The sequence below is a fragment of the Artibeus jamaicensis genome, unplaced genomic scaffold (genome assembly GCF_021234435.1).
Source record: "Artibeus jamaicensis isolate MK-2021 breed Jamaican fruit bat unplaced genomic scaffold, CSHL_Jam_final contig_1132, whole genome shotgun sequence".
Classification (NCBI taxonomy): Eukaryota; Metazoa; Chordata; class Mammalia; order Chiroptera; family Phyllostomidae; genus Artibeus; species Artibeus jamaicensis.
In genome coordinates, this window is record NW_026521221.1 from 9,381,401 (window position 1) to 9,401,418 (window position 20,018).

Sequence of the window (20,018 nt, forward strand, 5' to 3'; positions counted from 1 at the left end):
TGATGAAACACTGGGCACTTTATAAATATAATTTTTATTAACATGGTATCCCTGAGAGGCAGATTAAGGTGTAAATATTATTCTGCTTTACAGAAAGGGAATTGGAGGCAAGTTGACTTACACATAAGACATCTGGAACCACAATTCATATCTGTTGATACCCCAACTACTTGCTTTCCCACAAGACTATGCACAGACATACTAAAGGTAGAATCCTCTCATTTTAAAAAAACAATAGTACACTTTCTAAACCATCTCAGATCCTGAAGCACTGCTTTAGACTGGTGTTTCTTATATCTTCCTATCTGCTTAGGAAATATAATGGAAATACAACCTCCCTTTAATTCTTAATAAATGTTAGAATCTTTGTACCAGGACCCCTCAACACCAGAACCCTAATTAATCCCTCATCTAAAACAGTAAACTGTGAATTACATAATATTCAATCTCCCCTCTCCTCTCCAAGACCTCATCCCAGCCATAGGACTGTGATTCAGTGTAAATGTGAAACAGCTACTTATCCAAGGCCTTGCACTGGCCATCTACTCAAGTTCTTTCCTGACCTGCCCATTAAAGAAGTATCTTCTCAAAATACTGCAGTTTCTGACCCTTGTTTTCCATAGGAGCTAATCCACTATAGCTGTTCATTCTTCTCCAGCAGCAACCAGCTGTTTCCTTATTAATAAGTACAGCAGAGCACCTGAATTACTGTAGATGATGGGAGCATCACCTCCTGATCTGCCTCTGGTACTCCATGTTTCTTTCTCTGCCTCCGGCACAGCCCATATTACACTGTTCTCAAATTTTGTGCTGCTCTAAGCTTTGTCTAACCTTCCTTACAGTTTCTCCTTTGCCCTCTGCTCCATCTGCACAAAACACCTTGCTCCCCAATATTCCCATGTCTCATCCACTCAGTACTCACTTTTGGAATGTTCATCTCACCCTAATTTACCCAATAATCTTCCCTCCTTTGAACACTTCCTGCTTCACAAAGCCTTCCTGAACAAAGAGAAGAAAATACCTCCCAGATTTTTCCAAACTCTAATGCAATAGACCTTAATATTTATGCAGTGTTACTAGCTAGTTTTAAAACTGTTTCAGGTATACACATATACTTATTATTTGTCCATGCCAGTGTCATTTTAGATTGTATAAAGACAAGGACTATTTAATTTGTGCTATATAGAGTTCATCATATTACTATGAACATATGGGTAATTAATGTAAAACTATTTGATTATAAAGATCAGCATTACACTTAGGTGTGAAGACCTGCTTTTAAAAATAGATGGGTACGGTTGAATATATGCATGTGCATGTATGCAACTGAACTAACCAAAGATAATCTGTCCTCCTTGCCATTAGGGTAAAGAGTTGTTGGATTGGTCTGTCTTCTCATCCATGGGAATGTGGCAGTGGCTTTGGCTCACTGTAGGTCAGTACTGAACACCCACAGGGTATCTAACAGTATGCTAGGTGTTTGGAGTGTGTGGAACATAGACAGTTCCCTGTCTATAATTGCTTTAACTGCTTTCCCAATCATGACATCCAGCTACCTTGCTCTTCGGGCTTCTGGACCACAAGGGACAGATGAAATTCAAATGAGATGGAACACAAAAAAGTCAAACTAGAACTGTAAATGCAGTATGCTTCTATTCCACATTTTCTAGGGCTTGGAAGAAACTAAGAAATACAGGGTTTACACCTCAATATTTATACAAAGTTACATTGTTTCCCCATATAGAACACCTAGGTTCTTTATAAGATTCATAGGTCAGAACCAAGATGGACATTAAACTCTCCTTCTTCAAGGTAGATGAACAGTTCATGACAAATACAGATGTCTATCTACTTACAATGAGGTTATGTCCAGATAAGCCTATCATAAATTGAACATATGATAAGTAAAAAATGTCTTTAAAGCCACCAAATATCATAGCCTAGATGGTTTCTAGTGAATGCATATTGCATTTGCACTATCACAAAGTCAAACTCCTATAAGTTGGGGACCATCTGTATTTCATTCTGGGCACAGGCTTAAGTGAGCACGAAGAGTCATTCTTTTTTGTATTTCTATTACTGTATAAAGAGCTAGACCCACTCAATAAGAAAAGTCTCACATCTTCTCCCTGAATGCTGTTGCAGTGATAAACAAGATGAATAAAGAAGGGTACATGTCAGACTCACAGGATCTACTACCATGACCTTTCTGTTAAGGGAACAACATAGGAAAGATGTTACCTGTCAGTTCAGATGCAGGCGTGGAGAGGGATTGAAATCTTCCTTTCATTCTTAAGATGACTGCCATGGGAATTTGATCCAGGAGAAACTGGAACAGTGAGGTAAATTCTAGAGTATTTCCTAAGCTAGTTGGGCACAGAATAGGAGATGGATCTCACTATTTAAAGACTTTTCCAAACAATTTCAATACATTTATTGAGGCTCTTTATTTTCTTATAGATCCTCAGGGGCTTACTACTTAGGCACTGACTGTGTCAGAAGTTTTTCTCGTGTATGGATTTCTCTGTGCTTATTCAGAGCAGAGCTTTTACTGAAGCACTTGCCACAATCATGACACCCATAGGGTTTTTCTCCTGTGTGGGTTCTGTGATGTGCCCGTAAGTCAGAACTCTTACTGAAACTCTTTCCACAATCAGGACACACATGGGGTCTCTCTCCTGTGTGTATCCTCCGATGTGCACTAAAATGAGAACTATTATTGAAGCTCTTTCCACACTCTTCACATTGATAGGGCTTTTCTCCAGTGTGGGTTCTCTGGTGAATTATAAGGCTTGAGCTCTGATTGAAACGTTTTCCACACTCACTGCATTGATACGGTTTCTCTCCTGTGTGGATTCTCCTGTGGGTGATGAAATTTGAACTGTCACGGAAACTTTTCCCACAGTCAAGACATTTATACGGTTTCTCTCCAGTGTGGATTCTCCGGTGTCTAATGAGGCGTGCACTCCGACTGAAGCTTTTTCCACAGTCAGCACATTTATATGGATTTTCCACTTGATGGGATATCTGATGCATGAGGTGGGAGTTTGGACCAAAGTTTTTGCTATATCTAAGATATTTATAGGGTCTCTCTCCTAAGTAAGGTCTCTGATGACTTACAACTTTACTTAAACTTCTCTCTGGGAGTGTGGGTTTTCCTCTCCTCTCCCCTGGGGTCCTTTCCCACTGTCTTCCTGATCTACATCCACTCTCACTGCCTTTGTCCCGATTAAGATGCCGGACAATTTTCCTTTCAGACCTTGCAAGTAATGTCCTATGTAGTTGTACTTCCTCAGAAATATCTCGTTTTAGATTCTCTTCATTCTTAAATCCAGCCTCAAAACCTGATAAAAGAATAGAATTTTAAAAGTTATCCATTTCCTCAATTATGTACCAAGGTAAAATAAGTATCACATCAGATGATTAAAGATAAAAATTAGTGAATTCTAGATCCCAAATAATTATCATCCATTAAATTCGAGTGTTTTCCTCTTCTACTTGATAACCTATCACATGCTTCTCATCTACACAGTGCTGATCAGTATATTCTTTTAACTCTTCCTGGATTCCCAGGACCTTCAGAAAATCTCAGTATAACAAGAAAAACCTACTACATTTAAAACTATCAACATCTGTATACGGGGAGGACACTTTGTAATGCTATATTTTTGTCTCATCTCAGGCCTATAATGGTATTCTAATTTATTTTGTGCCAATAGCTAAAGGGATTAGAAGGGAATGCCCTGGAAAACCTGTATATACAAAAAGAGCTATGAGTCCTCTTCTGCTCGAATTCCAGTACTTGCTGAGAATAAAAACAGGGTAGAAAAATACTTGGTGTCTTTCACAGAACACCAAGGCCTTCTGAGAGAAATTTGCTAGGAAGTACCTCACTAAAAACATTCTCTTTGCTTATGGAAAGATAATCACTAAATATCCCCAAAGCGTTTATTCTAATGCCCAAGCTAAGCTTTTAATATTCTAAGAACCAAATGCCAGGCTCCCCAAGCCTAGGATAATGTGAATTTGCAGATACTTGCACATTTTTAGTTTGAATTTATAGCATCTTCAGATATTTCGGGTGAACTTTGGATCCCTAGTTTCCTGGACAAAATCTAAAAGCAAAAGAACACTGAGTGTCAGCCTGTGTATCATAACCTCTAAAGCAGTATTTCTACTTACAAGCCCAGTTTTAAGAGATGCCCCATAAAATAGAGGTTCGTCCGGGTAAATGAAGTCTCAGAAACTTAAATATGTAAATATGTTTGTGATCCTTCATGAGGAGTATTTAATTTAGCCATTTCTTAAACCCAGAAGGCATTTTTTAGTGCAGTGTATTATTACCCCCATGGAACTGATGATCTATAAAACACTCTTGAAGAATATTCATTTAAAATTTTTGGAAAACTGCTATTTATTGAATACTTACTACATACCCAAGCATGGTGCTAGGTGCTTCACTGAGGAACCTCACTTCTATCAGCCTTTTGAGGTAGGTCTTCATAGATAAGTAAACTTACAGGGTTACATAAGTTGCTTTAAGTTACTCAACTTATAAACAGCAGAATCCAGATTCACACACATATACAGGGGTGAGCAAATGTAGGTTTACAGTTGTGAGTATGCCAAAACAGAGTTTATTCTTTTATTATTATTTATTAATTACTGTATTATTTGTATTATTTCATAGCTTTACTTATGATTTATCTGTTAGGTAATGATGGCTGGTAACTTAACCTACTTTTGCCCACCCCTGTACACGTATGACTCCAAAAATCAGAATTATTCTTCCCTTAAGGAGGGAAACCATAGTGAAGTATTTTCTTCCTTATACAACAGCTAAGATTCAAAGGGTCCAATAACGCAGAAATCTCAGACTTTTGCATAAGTATGTCTGAAGAAAGAGTTTACTAGGTTTTCAAATAGATATATAAAGGAAACATACAGCTGGTATATAAGCTAAAACTAGAAGAACAAACTAATGAGAATGAACTTTTAAAATCAACTTCATCCTATTACAGGTACATGGGAAATGTTAGCTTTCAGATTTCCTGGTAGGTAAACTGCCTAGAAACCTAGCAACTGACACATAGATGATAGCAAATTTACAAAATTTGAAACCAGTTTTAATTGATGCTGTGTGAGGAGGCAAGTCAAGTGAGTAATTTGTATCCCCTCACTGAACTGCTTTAATAGACAGGGAATGTAGAGAAAAGATAGATGGTCACAAGAAGAATCCATGAGAGTGGGGTATAGAGGTTTCAATCTGATTATTTTTTTCCCTAAGTCCCACTGCCTCCCCTTTGTTATTTAAGCCTTAAGAAGTACAATAACCTTACCACTAGGACTCTGGAATAAAACTGGAGCACGTGTCACAACAGCCCCCGGGGGTAGCTCAGTATCCTCTTCATCATCAGAATCTTCCGTGGCCTCTTCTGCTTCACTGGTATCCTGGATGGGGAAAGAGGCTGTGTCTTCTTCCTGGCCATCACTGAGTGGGGCAGCAACCCGGGCACTCACCAAAGCATCCATCTCCTCAAAAAAGGGGCAGGTCTCTGGTGCTTGGCCATTCTTGACTTTCCGATAGCTTGTCTGTAGGCTTTTAAATTTGGTCCGACATTGCTCTGGTGTCCTAAGGAAGCCATATTCCCATAACCGCTCAGCTACGGCTCCGTACAACTGGCTATTGCGGTGACAGTTCTGGAGGGCTTCATAAAACTGAGTCTCACTAAGAATTGCAAGGTAAGTCTTTGTCTCTTCATAGCCCCAGTGTACACCTGCCACCAGGAGAGAAATGTCAGCTTTAAAGCCTCAATTTCTTAATCCTATGATCTGTATCATGAAAGTTTTCAAAGAATGACTCAGAAATCCAACAAACAATCTCTTTTAAAGTCACACTGTTGCCTGATCCCTATTATGGCCCTTCTTCACTTGTGACAATCTCGGGGAGAAAAAAGCCCAACAATAACAAAGACCCGAAAGGGTACAAGATAAAGGACCCCATAGTTATGCAACTTATCATTAGGAAGCAGAAAAAGGAAGGAAGCAGAGCAGACAGCATCTCCTGCCTGGACACGTGCTAGTGCTGCAGGCCCCACTCAGGCAGTACTTCATCAGGACAATTACAGACTCTGTTCCCTAAAGGTAACCAAGGTAAAGGGAAGGGAGATTCAAAGAGTCTTCCTCCCACTTGAGAACCAGCTGGAGATTACATTGCTTCCATTATCCTCCACTCACCATAAGCAAATAAGGGGAAAGAATTGAAAGACAAAAAGCGGTGGAAAAGGGTGAAAAGAATGAAAATTACAGCAGCTATCAGATGTGCCACATTTGTGATTTATCTACCTTTTATTCCAGTGACAAAAAAAGAAAAATAATGAATAAAAAAGAAAGGGAAAAGTAGAAGAAGAATAGACCTAAAATAATACCACGTTTAATTTAAAAATGGAAGCAAAAAGTCACTGTTCACAATGGAACTACAACTTTAGAGATACAGTCCTTCTGCCATTCCCCATTTTATAGTTCAGGAAACAAACTCTGAAATGGTCAGATAACTGTCCAAGGACACTCAGCGGATTAGTGGTCAAGATTAGAAACAAAGCCTCCTGACTGGTACTTTGGTGCCCTTTCCATAACAACATGGTTATAGAAATTACATCAAAGGTAATAAAAGATACTTACAAAACTGTTCCACAGGCAAATAATATTTCAACATAGAGTACTAAACAAGATTTCTCACTCCAAGATTTCTCATTCCTCTTAAATGCCAGTGTGTGTTGCAAATCTCATAGGAGACTCAGAGACTGTTTTCCCAACTTTGGGTAATCATTCACTATGCTAAGTTTAAAAGAAACAAACTAATTTTGAGATTTGAGGGAGTAAAAGATAAAACACCAGGTCATAAAAGGTATTTGATAATTAGTTCTTAAAATAGTGCCAAGTTTTTTTCAGCCTTTAATGATTTTTTAATCGGGAAAAAATTTTTAATAAAGAAATGGAAGCACTGATATTCCTTTTCAGGATTCACTTGCATTATTAGCTGAGTGTATTTCTTTAAAATACCTAAAATTATTCCCTACTTCCTATTATCTCACTGAACTTTACCACAGAATGAAATACACATGAAACTAAAGTGCCTCTTTATTCTCTAAGTGACAAAGCTGGCAGGTCACATTAGGCTTCATGACTCCACATCCAGTCTCATAACTCCTCAAGTCTAACCCCACACTCCCCCCAAAAATGCTTACCACTTTGACTTCGGAAAAGGACTGGGGCGGTTGAGTTGTTGGTGTCCTGGAGGTTGGCCTTCTGGCCCATTTCATCACTGTCAGACTCTTCAGCCATGGCCTCTTCTACTCCATCCTCATGCTGCCAACTCCCTGGCCCTGGCTCCTCAGTCTCAGCATCACTGTTTGCCAAGCCAGAGTGAGAGGCTGCCTCTTCCAGGCCATTACTGGGCAGGGCAATTACCTGAGCACTCATCAGGGCTTCCATCTCTTCAAAGAAGGGGCAGGTCTCAGGTGGGTGGCCATTCTTGACTTTACGATAGCTCTTCTGAAGACCTTTGAACTTGGTCCGACACTGTTCCAGGGTCCGGAGGAAGCCATACTCCCGGAGCCGCTCAGCCACAGCCCCATATACTTGGCTGTTTCGATGACAGTTTCGGAGGGCCTCATAAAATTCAGTCTGACTAAGAATTGCAAGGAGAGTTCTGGTCTCTTCATAGCCCCAATGCACACCTGCCACCTTCTCATCCTCAAAGCCCCAGTGATCCTGTTCTACCCAGCGTCTTTTCTCTCTCCTGGATGCTAACAGGTCAGCATGCATTTGTCTGTCTCCTGTGAGATTGCCTCTTGGGAGTTCCTTTTCCTTGGAGCCCAGATCTGGGATCCAAGGCTCTCCTTGCTCCAACTTGGAGACCACACCGGATTTAGGAAATGGAAATCCTGCTTGCCAGGAAGCAAACAAAGGACATCATAGTTTGGAATGATCATTAAAATGATAATAATCATCTCTGAGTTCAGACCTGCCATTTTTATCCAAGAAGCTTATAAACAGTGTCTAAGGAAATATTTTCAGAAAGTTCAATATGCTGAAGAAAATGGTGAAAATACATGAAACATCAAAAAATAAGAAATACTGTATTGTCCAGAGCAGGGTGAAGAGAGGAAAAGGTCTGTTGTAAGTTTAGAGCAGATAATTCTGTTCCAAATTGCTCCCTGGCCCCCCGGACCACTTAAAGGCAGATCACGGCACTGCTGGGAACAGACACCTCCTGTTTCTTAGAATTCTCCACTTGGGACTAAAAACTAAACTCAGATTTCAAGGGAGAGGGGAGCACAGGGGAAATCATCTTCAATTCATCTGTTTCCTTCACACTCAGCCACCAAATTTTAAAGGTTTTTTCCCTTAGTATGTACTCTGTTCCTACTGCCACCCAAGTCTAGACTCCTCACCTCACAACCCAGATAACTGCAGCAGTCACTGGACCTTAACCTGAGTGCCTACTATGTACTGTCCATTCATATCAGACTCCTCCCCTCCTGTCCACATTTAACCCCTTCTTCAAGCATATTTGCCAATAGGCCCTCCTATCTTCCACTGTGCCAAACCCCCGCTTATACTGGCACAATTGAGTAACAAGCCATTGTTTAGCACTGTTTCAGTACAGTTCAGTTCAGCATATCTTTATGTTTGCTGTTATGTTTTTAATCATATTATAAGCTTTTTAAGGACAGGCATCTTTTCTTATTGCAGAATACCTTGCAAGGTGTTGATCGCATGGTAGGTAGGTGTTCAAAAACTGATTCACTCTACAAACCTGTGTGTGGTGTTGAGGGATTGTATCTGGGTGACTGACAGAGACTATTACCAAACTGACTGAGAGGCTAGATTCTTAGTAAGATCAGATTTCAGAACAACCTCAACAAGTTAAAGAAATGATCAAAGAAAAAACATGCAATTTGGAGTTCAATAAGAGTACAGAGTAGAAAAACAAGCTCTACAAAATCATGTACAAGAGTAAGCACTAGACACAAAGACAATGGGGAAGGCTATGAGAGTCCTGAGAATTACCAAGTGAACAATAATCATCAAGTAATTAGCTGAGCTATACAGAAAGAAAATGTGAAATTCTGAAATAAAATTCTTACTCTGTCTCAACCTATCAGATCCTCACTGAAAATAAATAAATACACACACACACATCACATAGTTTTCCACAACTGACATATTTGGAGAACTTAAAGTTTCCAAGGGACAGTAACAAAATCTTAGTACATCTGAGCCCTGGCTGGTGTGGCTCAGTGGGTTGGGCATCGCTGGGCAAACTGGAAGGTAACTGGTTCGATTCCAGGTCAGGGTACATGCCCAGGTTGCGGACCAGTCCCTCTCCCCCACTGGAGGTGTGCAAGAGGCAACAAATGCTACAGGCAACCAATCAATGTTTCTCTCATGCATCAATACTTCTTTCCCTTTCTCCCTCTAAAAATAAATTAAAATCTTAAAAAAAATAAAAGACTTAATTTAATACATCTGTATAATGGAGCTCCTGGGAGAAAACATAAATAGTTTGTTTCCAAGAAGGAAAATGACTAAAAGGAAGATGTACTTTCAAGTACAGAAAATAATTTTTATCTAGAAAATACTGACTTGGTATCATCCTTACCAGGAGGAAATAAAATAGCTCAAAATTCTGATAAAAACTAGAGAACCATCCTCTGGCAGACTTATCAAGAGGAAATATAAGAATTCTCACTGCAGCAGAGAACTAAACTATATGCCTTCAGGAAGTCTCCAACAACCACACAGTCTATAATTGCCACTCATTCTGAAATCCCTTTTCCACTCGCTACTCCCAAACCCTACTTCCCAACTTAGAATGGAATACTATCTTCCCATATGAATCTACTCCTCACCGCTCCTTTGAAAAGGTCTGAGCTTCTCCTTTGGATTCATCTGCTCCTGTGGTCCCAGGTCTGGGCTTCTTGCCCTCTCTTTCTTGGGTACACCCCTGGACTGGGGTTCCACTGACTCCTGCTGAACACTTAATAACTCTTGTGATGATTTCATGGGTGTCATCTTCTCCAAGCGCACTTCCTGCCCCTTCACAGAGACTGTGACCTAGAAACAACCCCCACCAATTGTCACTGCAAGGTTATAATGAGGGACATTCCCAAAGGAGATTATTTAATACCCTCCAAAAAAACACACCATCCCTGTGGGCATGGCTAGTAATGGTGGTGGTGGTAACAGCCAACAAGACTCATTCTTATTCCATTACTGTTAGCTTAGAGCAGCTGGAACATCAATAGGAAAATATCAAAATAGTAAACCCTACTATAGGCTAAAAAAATAAACCCTCTTCTCTACTAAATAAAAAACTATGAATCTATGAATAACTCATGATGATGACAGGGTAGCAAAGATACACCCAAGCAGCATCTCCAGATAAACTGTATCTGAAAAAGTTACCTGTTCCAGGACAAGTATAAGCATTACCAAGGAACACTGTACCCCTCTTTAAAAATGTCTGTACCTTCATTTGGCCCCTTGGCCTTGTCCTGCCCAAACACTTCTGAATTCCTCCTCCCTTCTTACCGAACGTCCAGGTCTTCCAGGCTGTCTTTCTAAATCTTCCACCAGTGCCACAGCCTCCTCTCCATTTTCTGGACATTGCTCCTGCACCCACTTCTGGATCTCCCCAGGTAAGATGGCCAGGAACTGCTCTAGCACCAACAACTCGACAATCTGCTCCTTGGTGTGCACCTCTGGTCTCAGCCACCGACAGCAAAGTTCCCAGAGTTGGCTGAAAGCCTCCCGGGGACCAGCTACCTCCTGGTAATGAAATTTCCTGAAGCGTTGTCGGAAGGTCTCAGAGTTAGTGCCATTCCCTCTCAGAGTAGGTTTGGCCATCATTCACAGCAGAAAGCAGCTTTCCTCCACTTAAGGGTCTATGTTCCAGAACTTACACCTGTCTTCCCATGGCCTTGGAGAATCACCTGCAGATGAGTGTCTCTGTAAGAGTTTCCTCCTAGGGTAGAGAGAGATGGCACTATCAGAGGGAATATATTCATACGTCTAAAGTCTTGCCATTGCTGGCCTGACTTCCCAAATATATGCTCCATGTGGCCAGCTGAGGTAGCACCAACTTCAGAATAGAAAGCCAAAACTGAGCATGGAGAGAAAAGTTCCAAAAGCTGCATTTTGGGGCGATTTCCCAAGGCGGCCTGGAGATACAGCAGAGAAAAGAAAGTAGTCTGCTCCTCTTCCCCCTCCCCCAAATCTAATCCCATTTAGTTCTGACCAATGTTGCAAAGTGGGTTCGAACCACATGGGAGACCTGGAGCTCAGGATCTAATGGCAAGTCGCCATCCTGCTCAAGGCAACAAAAAACCTCTGTCCACGGGTTGCAGCTGATCTTCCCCAGTACACCTCCATAGTCCTTCCCCAGGCCTCTACGTATTCCCTGCCCCCTAGGACTCTACAACTACCAATTCCCACCCCAGGCAAAACTCAAATACTGAAAACTGGGTCTTTGTTTTTCCTCACAGCACAAGTAACTGCTCAACAAATATTCGGAAACTAGTGACGGGAAACCGCGACTGGAAGAAGTTGGTTTTGGCTCCTGAAGCGAGAACCGGTTGGGCTTGGGGAGAGTCGCACTGAGTTGGTAGAGAGAGAGAATCCGAGGGGGCAGTAGTAATGGGTCTCCTGAGGACGAGCTCGGGTGCAGGCCAGGAGGTCCGAGTGCTGCGGAGTTCGCGGGCGCGGAACTCAGCTCAGGGAGCCGCGGGTGCGGGGTTCGGCCTCTTTGTCTTCGCTCCCTCCGGCCAGGTCACTCTCGGAGCCGTGGTGTACTGCCCTCCAGAGATCTCCGACCCAGCTAAGTGGCCTGAGAGCACCCTCCGGCCCACCGCTGGAAGTGTCTCTCTTTCGGGTCCCTCAACCCACTCGCATCTCTGCCCACGGGCCGGCGTCATCCACCCCGGTCGGCCTCAAGCCAGGCTCTCTGGCCTTGTCCAGCTCTCAAACCGGAAGTCCGAGCGGGTGACTCAAGCGCCGGGGCGCATGCGCAAAGTTAGTAGCCGCGACACCCGGAGCGAAGCCTCGTTTGGCGTCAACGGGTGGGCCCTGTCAGCGCCGCTCACTTCCGGAACGCGGCGCGCCCTTTCCCTGCTTTCCGTCTGCCCTTCCCGCAGCAATTGGTGCAGCACGTAGATTCAGAAGGAACCGTCAGTCCCGGGGGCCTGTACGCGTGTTGGGAAGTGGGTATCGGACTCCGTGGTCGCCTTAAAGGGCGCTGGAGGAAGGAGTGACGCATATAGGGACTCGACGTCCGCGGTGGGAATGATCCACGAACTGCTCTTGGCTCTGAGCGGGTACCCAGGGTCCATTTTCACCTGGAACAAGCGGAGCGGTCTTCAGGTACGGTTCGGTTCAAAGCGCGGGAACTTGCAAGCGCAGAATGGGTAGATCTGAGCCCGTACTTGGGGGAGGAGTCTGAAGTACTCAGAGGGCAGGGCCTGCTGGGGTTTAGGGGGCGGGAGGCTTGTCCCTGGGCCAGTGACTGGAGAGGCCTACTTGTGACTAGAACACGGTGAGAGGGTTGGGCCTAGGCTGGGAAAAGGAGGGCAGACTCAGAAGGGCCCCGCCTTCGGGGAGGGAGAGGGAGACCCGACCCAGCTTAAAGTTAAGGTGTTTGAACGAGAGTTCCTGGGGAACTAAGTCAATGTAAAAGTAAGGAAGGCGCTTTCTCCCATTTTCACACTTGCACCCTGTTTTGAATTGAATTTTGAAAGCTAGACCAACTACGCAGCGTTTAACATACAATAAGGGCTCAGCCAGTTTTGTTGAATGAAAAAATGAATGAGCGTGTTTCTCTCATGACTCCTTTCTCAGGAAATTTCTGCACTAGGAGAATCTGAAGGGGGCCTTCATGTAACCAGGAATGTATGAGGAGGAAGGGCTGTGTACTATATGCATTATCTAATTTAGTGTTCATAACCACCTAATTTCATATCACCAGTTAACTCCCTGTGGCTCACAGCTGGTAATTAGCAAGCTTGATCTTGAAGGTCTGTCTGGCTCCAGTATCTGAATTACTCTTTTCTACTTATGTTTCCAGTAATGTTATCTAATTCTCTCAATAAGTTAGTAACTAGATATTGTTAGCGCCAGTTTACATACAAATGAGCAAACTGAAGTTCAGAGAATTTATGGTGGCTAGTCCTGGTAATAGCAAGGTTCCCATAAAGCTTTGTTTGATGACAAGGCCATGCTTATTCCAATGAGGATTGTCAGTAGAGCCTGGAGAAGAGCAGAAAAATAACATTATTAGGCTATAAAACCTGTAAATCAAAGCAATTCCTCTTATTATTCCCTTTCCCTTATAAAACTAGCACAATTCCAAGCATATAGGAGGAAAATGTCCAGGAAGTATTTGTGGGTGCTTTATGACGTGAAGTAAAAAGACATAACAGTATAGGAAAGAGAGCTACCTTTCTTTCTTATAAAAAGTTTCAATCAGAGATTTTCTTCCTTAAGGTCCCACCTTTAAAGCCACCTCCTCAGAAAAACTTTTTCTAACCATCTTTTTTTATGTATCCTCCCCTATGCCATTATTCTCTATCCCAGAAACTTGTTTATTTCCCTTACAGGGTTTAGCACAGTTCACATTATTTATTGTTGTTACCTGTTTCTAGTCTTTCTCTCACAGATTGCCCATGGGAGCAAAGATCACAGTGGTTTTCATAGGTGTACCAGGAGCACCTGGCACAGTTTCTGACAGAGTAGGTATTCAGATACTTAAGTAAAAACAGGCCACCCAAACCAGAAAACACTGCATATTTTCTGCAGAGCAGTGGTTTTCAGTCTTAAAAAAGAAAGAAATTCCGATAAATGCTACAACATGGATGAAACTTGGAGATACTACTAAGTGAAATAAGCCAGTCAAAAAGCACAAATGTCATATGCTTCCACTTATTTGAGGTACTGAAAATAGTCAAATTAATAAAGACAGGAAATAGAAGAGGGGTTGCCAGGAGCTGTGGGGAGGGAGAATAGAGAGTCTTTGTACAATGGGTTCAGAGTTTCAGTTTGGGAAGATGAAAATGATCTGGATATGGATGAATGGTGGTGGTGGTAGCACAACAATGTGAATGCATTTAATGCCAAGAACTGTACACTTAAAAATGGCTAATATGGTAACTTATATGTATATTTTGCCACAGTTTCTTTGTGGAAAAGTTGGTTGAACGGATACATTCTCCCACTACTTTTTTCTACTTGAACTGCTGTGTAACTTTTCTATAGCATACTAGGCTATCATTTGGCTATTATTTAAATTTAAAATACAAATAAAAATATGGATACTATATATGTCCAGTTATAAGGTGACTTTATAGATTATAGTATGCTACATTTATTTACATTTTTATTGAAATGAAAACAAGGTTTAAAGTTTCATAGAGAAGTTATTAATTCTAAGAATATGTTTGAGAAATTAATGAAGTTTGCTGAAGACATTGCTAAAGACAACCTTTTTGCAACCAGGTGAAAACCTATCTTTAGGAGAACCTCCTATCTTTAGGAGTATCTTTAAAGAACACCCCTGAAATGCTGCATAAGAAATAGGTAGTCAGTCCCTGGCTGGGTCGCTCAGTTGGTTAGAGCATTGTCATGATATGCCAAGGTTGAGGGTTCAATCCCCAGTCAAGGTACATACAAGAATCAACAATGAATGCATTTATAATGGAACAACAAATCGATCTCTCTCTCTCTCAAATCAATAAATAAAAATTTTAAAATGTATGTATTTTTTTAGCCCTGGCTGATGTAGCTCAGTGGATTGAACCCAGGCCTGTGAACCAAAAGGTCCCCGTTCATTTCCTAGTCAGGGCACATGCCTGGGTTGCAGGCCAGGTCCCCAGTAGGCAGCATGTAAGAGGCAACCAGACATCAATGTTTCTCTCCCCTTCTTTCTCCCTTCCTTCCTCTCTCTCTAAAGATAAATAAATCTTTAATATATATATATATGTATTTAAAAAAAGAAAAAGAAACAGGTATAGTACCTGCCTCTGAGGGGAGACTGACTTATTTAAAAAAATTTTTTTATTTATTGACTTTAGAGAGGGGGAGGGAGAGAGACATTGATCTATTTATTGGTTGATTCTTTTTAAGATATTTTAATTGATATTTGAGAGGGAGGGAGGGATAGAGAAACATTGATTTGTTGTTCTACTTAATTTGTGTATTCATTGGTTGCTTCTTGTATGTCCCAGGCTGGAGATTGAACCCGTAGCCTTGGCATATCTGGATGACACTCTAATCAACTGAGCTACCTAGCCAGGGTTCGTTGGTTGATTCTTGTATGTGCCCTGACCTGGGATGGAAGTTGGAACCCTAGCATATGGGGATGATGCTCTAACCAACTGAGCAACATGGCCAGGGTGAGGTTGTACACCACTTTGTATTTGAATGTTTTACCATGAGTTATCACTTATTTCAATAAAGAACTAATTAGGTCAGGGGTGGGGAACAGCCCCTTTGTAATGGTTTGGAAATACTTTTGTTACCCTGAACTTAACAGTCTTAAATGGTCATTTTGAAAAAGGAAATGATAAATAGTACAGCCCATTTGAAAGACCTCAAAGACCAGCATGTAGTGAATCACAGGCACCAGTGTTTTCAGCCTGCTTCTTCTCCTGCAGGTGTCACAGGACTTTCCGTTTCTCCATCCCAGTGAAACCAGTGTCCTGAATCGGCTCTGCCGCTTGGGCACAGACTATATTCGCTTCACCGAGTTCATTGAACAGTACACAGGCCATGTGCAGCAACAGGTAGGTCCCTGTTCTCAGGGAATGTGCACCTCCAGAGGACAGGAGCTGTGTCAAGCTTTTAGTGAATCTGCTGGTAATTCATGTGAAGTAAGTCATAAGAAGTTATGAATTTCTCATCACTGGAATTATTCAAGTGAAGGCCAGAGGTCTGTACCTCACATAAAGGGAAAATATACAGGGACTAATTTAGGCAGATTGGTGTGAAAGAAAATTTGTTTTGCCTGAGTTTTAGAAGGCCAGAATTAAGTTATTTTGAACTGGACCACAGTTCCAATTACAGAAGTGAAAACATAAAGCATTATTTCAAATTCCTTTGCCACTCTGCTTTTGACTATTTTAGTCACATTGAGGCAATCAACTAAAATCTTTGGGTTTCATTTTTAAAATTTGTAAATAAAAGGGTTAAACCAGAGAAGGCACTGGGCACATAGTAAGCACTTGATGAATATTACCCATTATTATTAATTAATTGGAAGTCAGTATAGAGGTCAAGAGTTTGTGTCCTGCTCCATCACTCACTGGCCATAGACTGCTCAGCAGTAACCTAATGCTCAGTAACTAAGGCTCAGTTTTCTTATCTATAAAATGGGGATAATGGATAGTACCTATTTTCATAGGGTTTTGAAGATTGAACAAAGTAATTCATGTGAATGCCTGGTATAGTAAGCACTCAGAACTTTTTAAAGAGATATTTTAAAGCTCTCTTTATTTTTAACCATCTGTAATTCTTGTCAGTGGTAAGTAAAAAGACTGACGAATTGTATGGCTGATTCAGTGATGACTGTTTTCCAGTTGAAAGAATGATTCTGATTTAGGGAAAAGGTGAGGACTTCAATGCAGTCAATACCCTCTGGACTCAGAAGGTAAATTGGTTATCAGGCCTTTGGTGTGTCAACTGATGATTGTTTCAGCCAATTCAGTGACAACAAGAATCTCCAACTTGGGGTGCCGTGAAGAAGGATACTTCATTCAGTGCCCAACAGCTCAATTGTCATACAGCACAGCTGTGAAAACAGCATGGCTGTGGAACAGATCTGGGGCCAGTCAGCCCTGGGGCTGGGCCTCTCTCCAGCTAGATTGCTGTACTCTGCTTCTTGATAATCTGCCTTGTAATACACTGGTCTGCTCTACTTTGCTCTGGCAAGACATCTTCTGTTTTTCAGCCCAGCCAGGGAGAAGCAGTCTGCAGTCTTCACTGGAAAGGGAAAATGTGCTCTCCAAGCCAGAAATGAACTGGCTTATATGGATAGAAGTCCACGTCCCTGGTCCCTGACGAGTCCATCCTCCTGTAGATGAAGGCTTTGAATCCTCAAAGTTTGACTGGCCCAATAATCACTGCCCTGATTAGTCAAAATAGAGCCTCCGTTCTATTGGTTAAAATAGGATTCCAGCACACCTTTATAAGGGCTGGCCCAGATGGGAGAAATACATTGCCGGAAGACAGTTCAGTACAGAGGCAGGCAGTGCAGCTCAGGCTTCTTTGAAGTTTAGTTTTCATAAGAGACCCCTGTGCAGTAATGGCCACTACACTGTTTGTTTTCATTTTTGTTTTAAATTTGAGCCCAGTTAGCCACCAGGAACCTTTCTTAGTAGGTGTCTTTTTTTCCTCAGGGTTCACAGGTGGTAATCTGTGGGGCAAAGGAGTTAGAGGATAATACCTTATGTTTTATCTTTGGGACAGGGATTCTGCTTCACTTGAACTGATTATATTGCAGAGAAAATACATAAGCTGAACATGAGCTTAAAATCTAATCATTGTGTGGTGGGTAGGGCAGGAGAGAGTAACGGGAGGGGGGGTGGGAACAACTGTAATTGAACAACAAAATACCTAATCAATGCCAGTTTGCTATGAAAGAAAGCATATTAAGAAAGCACACTTAATTATCAAAGTTGAAATCTATACATAATATAGATGAACCTTACACCTATGTTAATCTATTATAAACATTATATTAATAATGTTATATCTATATAATATAGAAGATGTAATTGTTAATATTAATAATATTAATATTGATTTTTTTGTATATAACACCTAGAAGAGAAAACCTCTACATTTGTATGACTATGTGGGTTTTATCTTATATATGTGAATTCCTACTTTCACAATTTTAAAGATATCTGTAGTACTTTTTTTTGAAAAGTAAAAAGCATACTCATTTTTCCTTTTATTTTGTGATAAATGAAGACATTCAGTTCTCTGAAATGACACAAGATCAAAACAGAATTGATTGTAAGCCGACCTGGTCTACTTCACCATATGCCCATGCTATTCTTGCTATATGAGGGGAGGATCCCAAAACACCCAGAATTATCTTCTAGAACACAGGCCCCTTGTAGTAGAGGCTTCCCCAGCTAAGTGAGTGATCTAGGAATCCATCTGTATCAGTGTACCAAGTGGTGTTGTTGTAAGGCTGCGTTCCACTTCAGTGAATTTTTTAAACACTCTTTCAAAGCAGTTGCCCATTTCATGATGGGTGATTTATAAGCACACCCGCCCATACCTCACTGAGTGTTCAGCCATTTTTGACCAAAAACAGCATGACCCCCTGAGCCCCACCCTCCCTATTTACCCAGTCTCACCTCAAGAGACATTTTGTTTCCCTGGGTGAAAAAAAGTCCTCAAAGGGAAACCTTTTTTGCCTATGTGGAAGAGGTAAAACAAAAAATGGCAGAAGCACTGAAAGGCATCAAAATTGACAAGTTCAGAAACACTTCTGAGCAGTGGAAAAAACATCTTGATAGGTGTATTGCATCAGATAGAGAGTACTATGAAGGTGACTGAGGTTTAAACATATAAAAATAAATACATAATTTTTTATAAATAAATTCTGGTTTTGGGGGTCCCCTCTTGTAGCTGTGAACATTTATCTCCAGAAACTACTAGTATCCTTTGCAGTATCCTTTGGCTACACTGTGCCTTATAAACCCTGAGCCCAAGCTTCCTATCACACTTGTTGCTGAATTCTGCTATTGTATCTACGACTACCAGAGCCTGTATCATCCAAATCAGTACATAGCCAGAGAGGCTAGTCATGGTGACCTCTCGTTAACTATTAACCACAATTCCCTATATAAAGCTACAAGAAGAAGCTCTTACAAAAAGTTGTAGGTTTCCTGAAAGATAAGCCATATTTGTAAATAGCCTCTTAGTGAGTTTCATAAATCCCCACATTGTCAGATTCACATTCAGATGAATTGCCATGCCAAGCAGGAGAAGGGATGTTAGAATGAGGATTGAGGTCATTGTATTATGTAATCAGTAAATACTTACCCACTGTTCAGACAACTATGGTTGGGGCTAAAAAAGAAAGATGAATAAAATATGGGACCTTGCTTCATGAAGCTTTGGGTATTATGACAAAAGTACAATTTCAGCACTAAATTGAGATAATGAAAGCAACTAAGGGGGAAGCTATTAATTCCCTGGGGAGAGTTAGGAAGGGCTTTGCAAAGAAGAGATGCTTGAGGTGGGTCCTGCAGGAAGAGTAGGTATTTGTCACTAAGATAAGTGTACAGTTATAAGCAGAACACATCCAAATTCATGGGTCTGAGAAATAGAACCAAGGCACATTTGGTGACCAGTGGGTAATTTGGAAATGAGGATGTGAAGTTGGAATCAATAAAAGAATTTTGAAGAGAAATAAGGGCCAGAATGCAGAAGGGCATTTCATTGCATGCCATGTAGGGGAATTTAGATATTACCCTGGGGCAGTAGGAAGTCACCAAACAGATATAAACTAGAAGTTACAAGATTAAAATTGAGTTGTAAAAAAAATCTCCACCGACAATATGGAGTACTACCTGGTTGTAATATCTGGACCCCTTGAAAAATTAAAATATCTTATTTTAGCCCTGACAGGGTAGTTGAAGGTTGTGGGTTGGATCCCTGGTAAGGGCACATACAAGAAGCAACCACTGACTGCATAAATAAATAGAATAACAAATCAATGTTTGTCTCTCTCCCTCTCCCCCTCTCCCCCCTGCCCCATATACACCTTCCCTTCTTCCTCTAAAATCAATAAACACAAAATTTTTTAGTATATTACATTTTAAAAGGTCAGAACTCACAATCTGTCTCTTCCATTGGGTTTTCCTCTGACTGAAGCACTGTTCTGATATGAAATTATTTAGCCAAAAACATTACCACTAATAAAGGGTAATGTCTTCCTCAGGTTT

The 20,018-nt window shown here is 41.2% G+C and overlaps 2 protein-coding genes across 8 annotated transcripts in view; one reads left to right on the forward strand and one right to left on the reverse strand.

Annotated features, from left to right (window-relative positions):
• The window catches only part of ZSCAN29 (zinc finger and SCAN domain containing 29), a 19,635-nt gene extending 7,542 nt beyond the window's left edge, over positions 1-12,093 (reverse strand). For 2 of the 4 annotated variants that reach the window (XR_008391787.1, XR_008391786.1), the window contains exons 1-5: positions 10,600-12,093; positions 9,918-10,122; positions 7,248-7,946; positions 5,340-5,777; positions 2,242-3,344 (exon numbers count right to left, since the gene is read on the reverse strand). Coding sequence is in view for 2 of the 4 variants with exons in the window: in XM_053666016.1 (XP_053521991.1) it covers positions 2,476-3,344; positions 5,340-5,777; positions 7,248-7,946; positions 9,918-10,122; positions 10,600-10,917 (2,529 nt within the window). In the remaining 2 variants the exon portion in view is untranslated. Of the gene's footprint in view, positions 1-15; positions 3,345-5,339; positions 5,778-7,247; positions 7,947-9,917; positions 10,123-10,599 lie in introns of those variants that run through there. The other 2 variants (XM_037154934.2, XM_053666016.1) reach the window with 2 other exon arrangements.
• Positions 12,094-12,343: 250 nt separating this feature from the next.
• The window catches only part of TUBGCP4 (tubulin gamma complex associated protein 4), a 40,903-nt gene continuing 33,228 nt past the window's right edge, over positions 12,344-20,018 (forward strand). For 3 of the 4 annotated variants that reach the window (XR_008391794.1, XR_008391795.1, XM_037154936.2), the window contains exons 1-2: positions 12,344-12,426; positions 15,711-15,839. Coding sequence is in view for 2 of the 4 variants with exons in the window: in XM_037154936.2 (XP_037010831.2) it covers positions 12,349-12,426; positions 15,711-15,839 (207 nt within the window). In the remaining 2 variants the exon portion in view is untranslated. Of the gene's footprint in view, positions 12,427-15,710; positions 15,840-20,018 lie in introns of those variants that run through there. The other variant, XM_037154937.2, reaches the window with a different exon arrangement.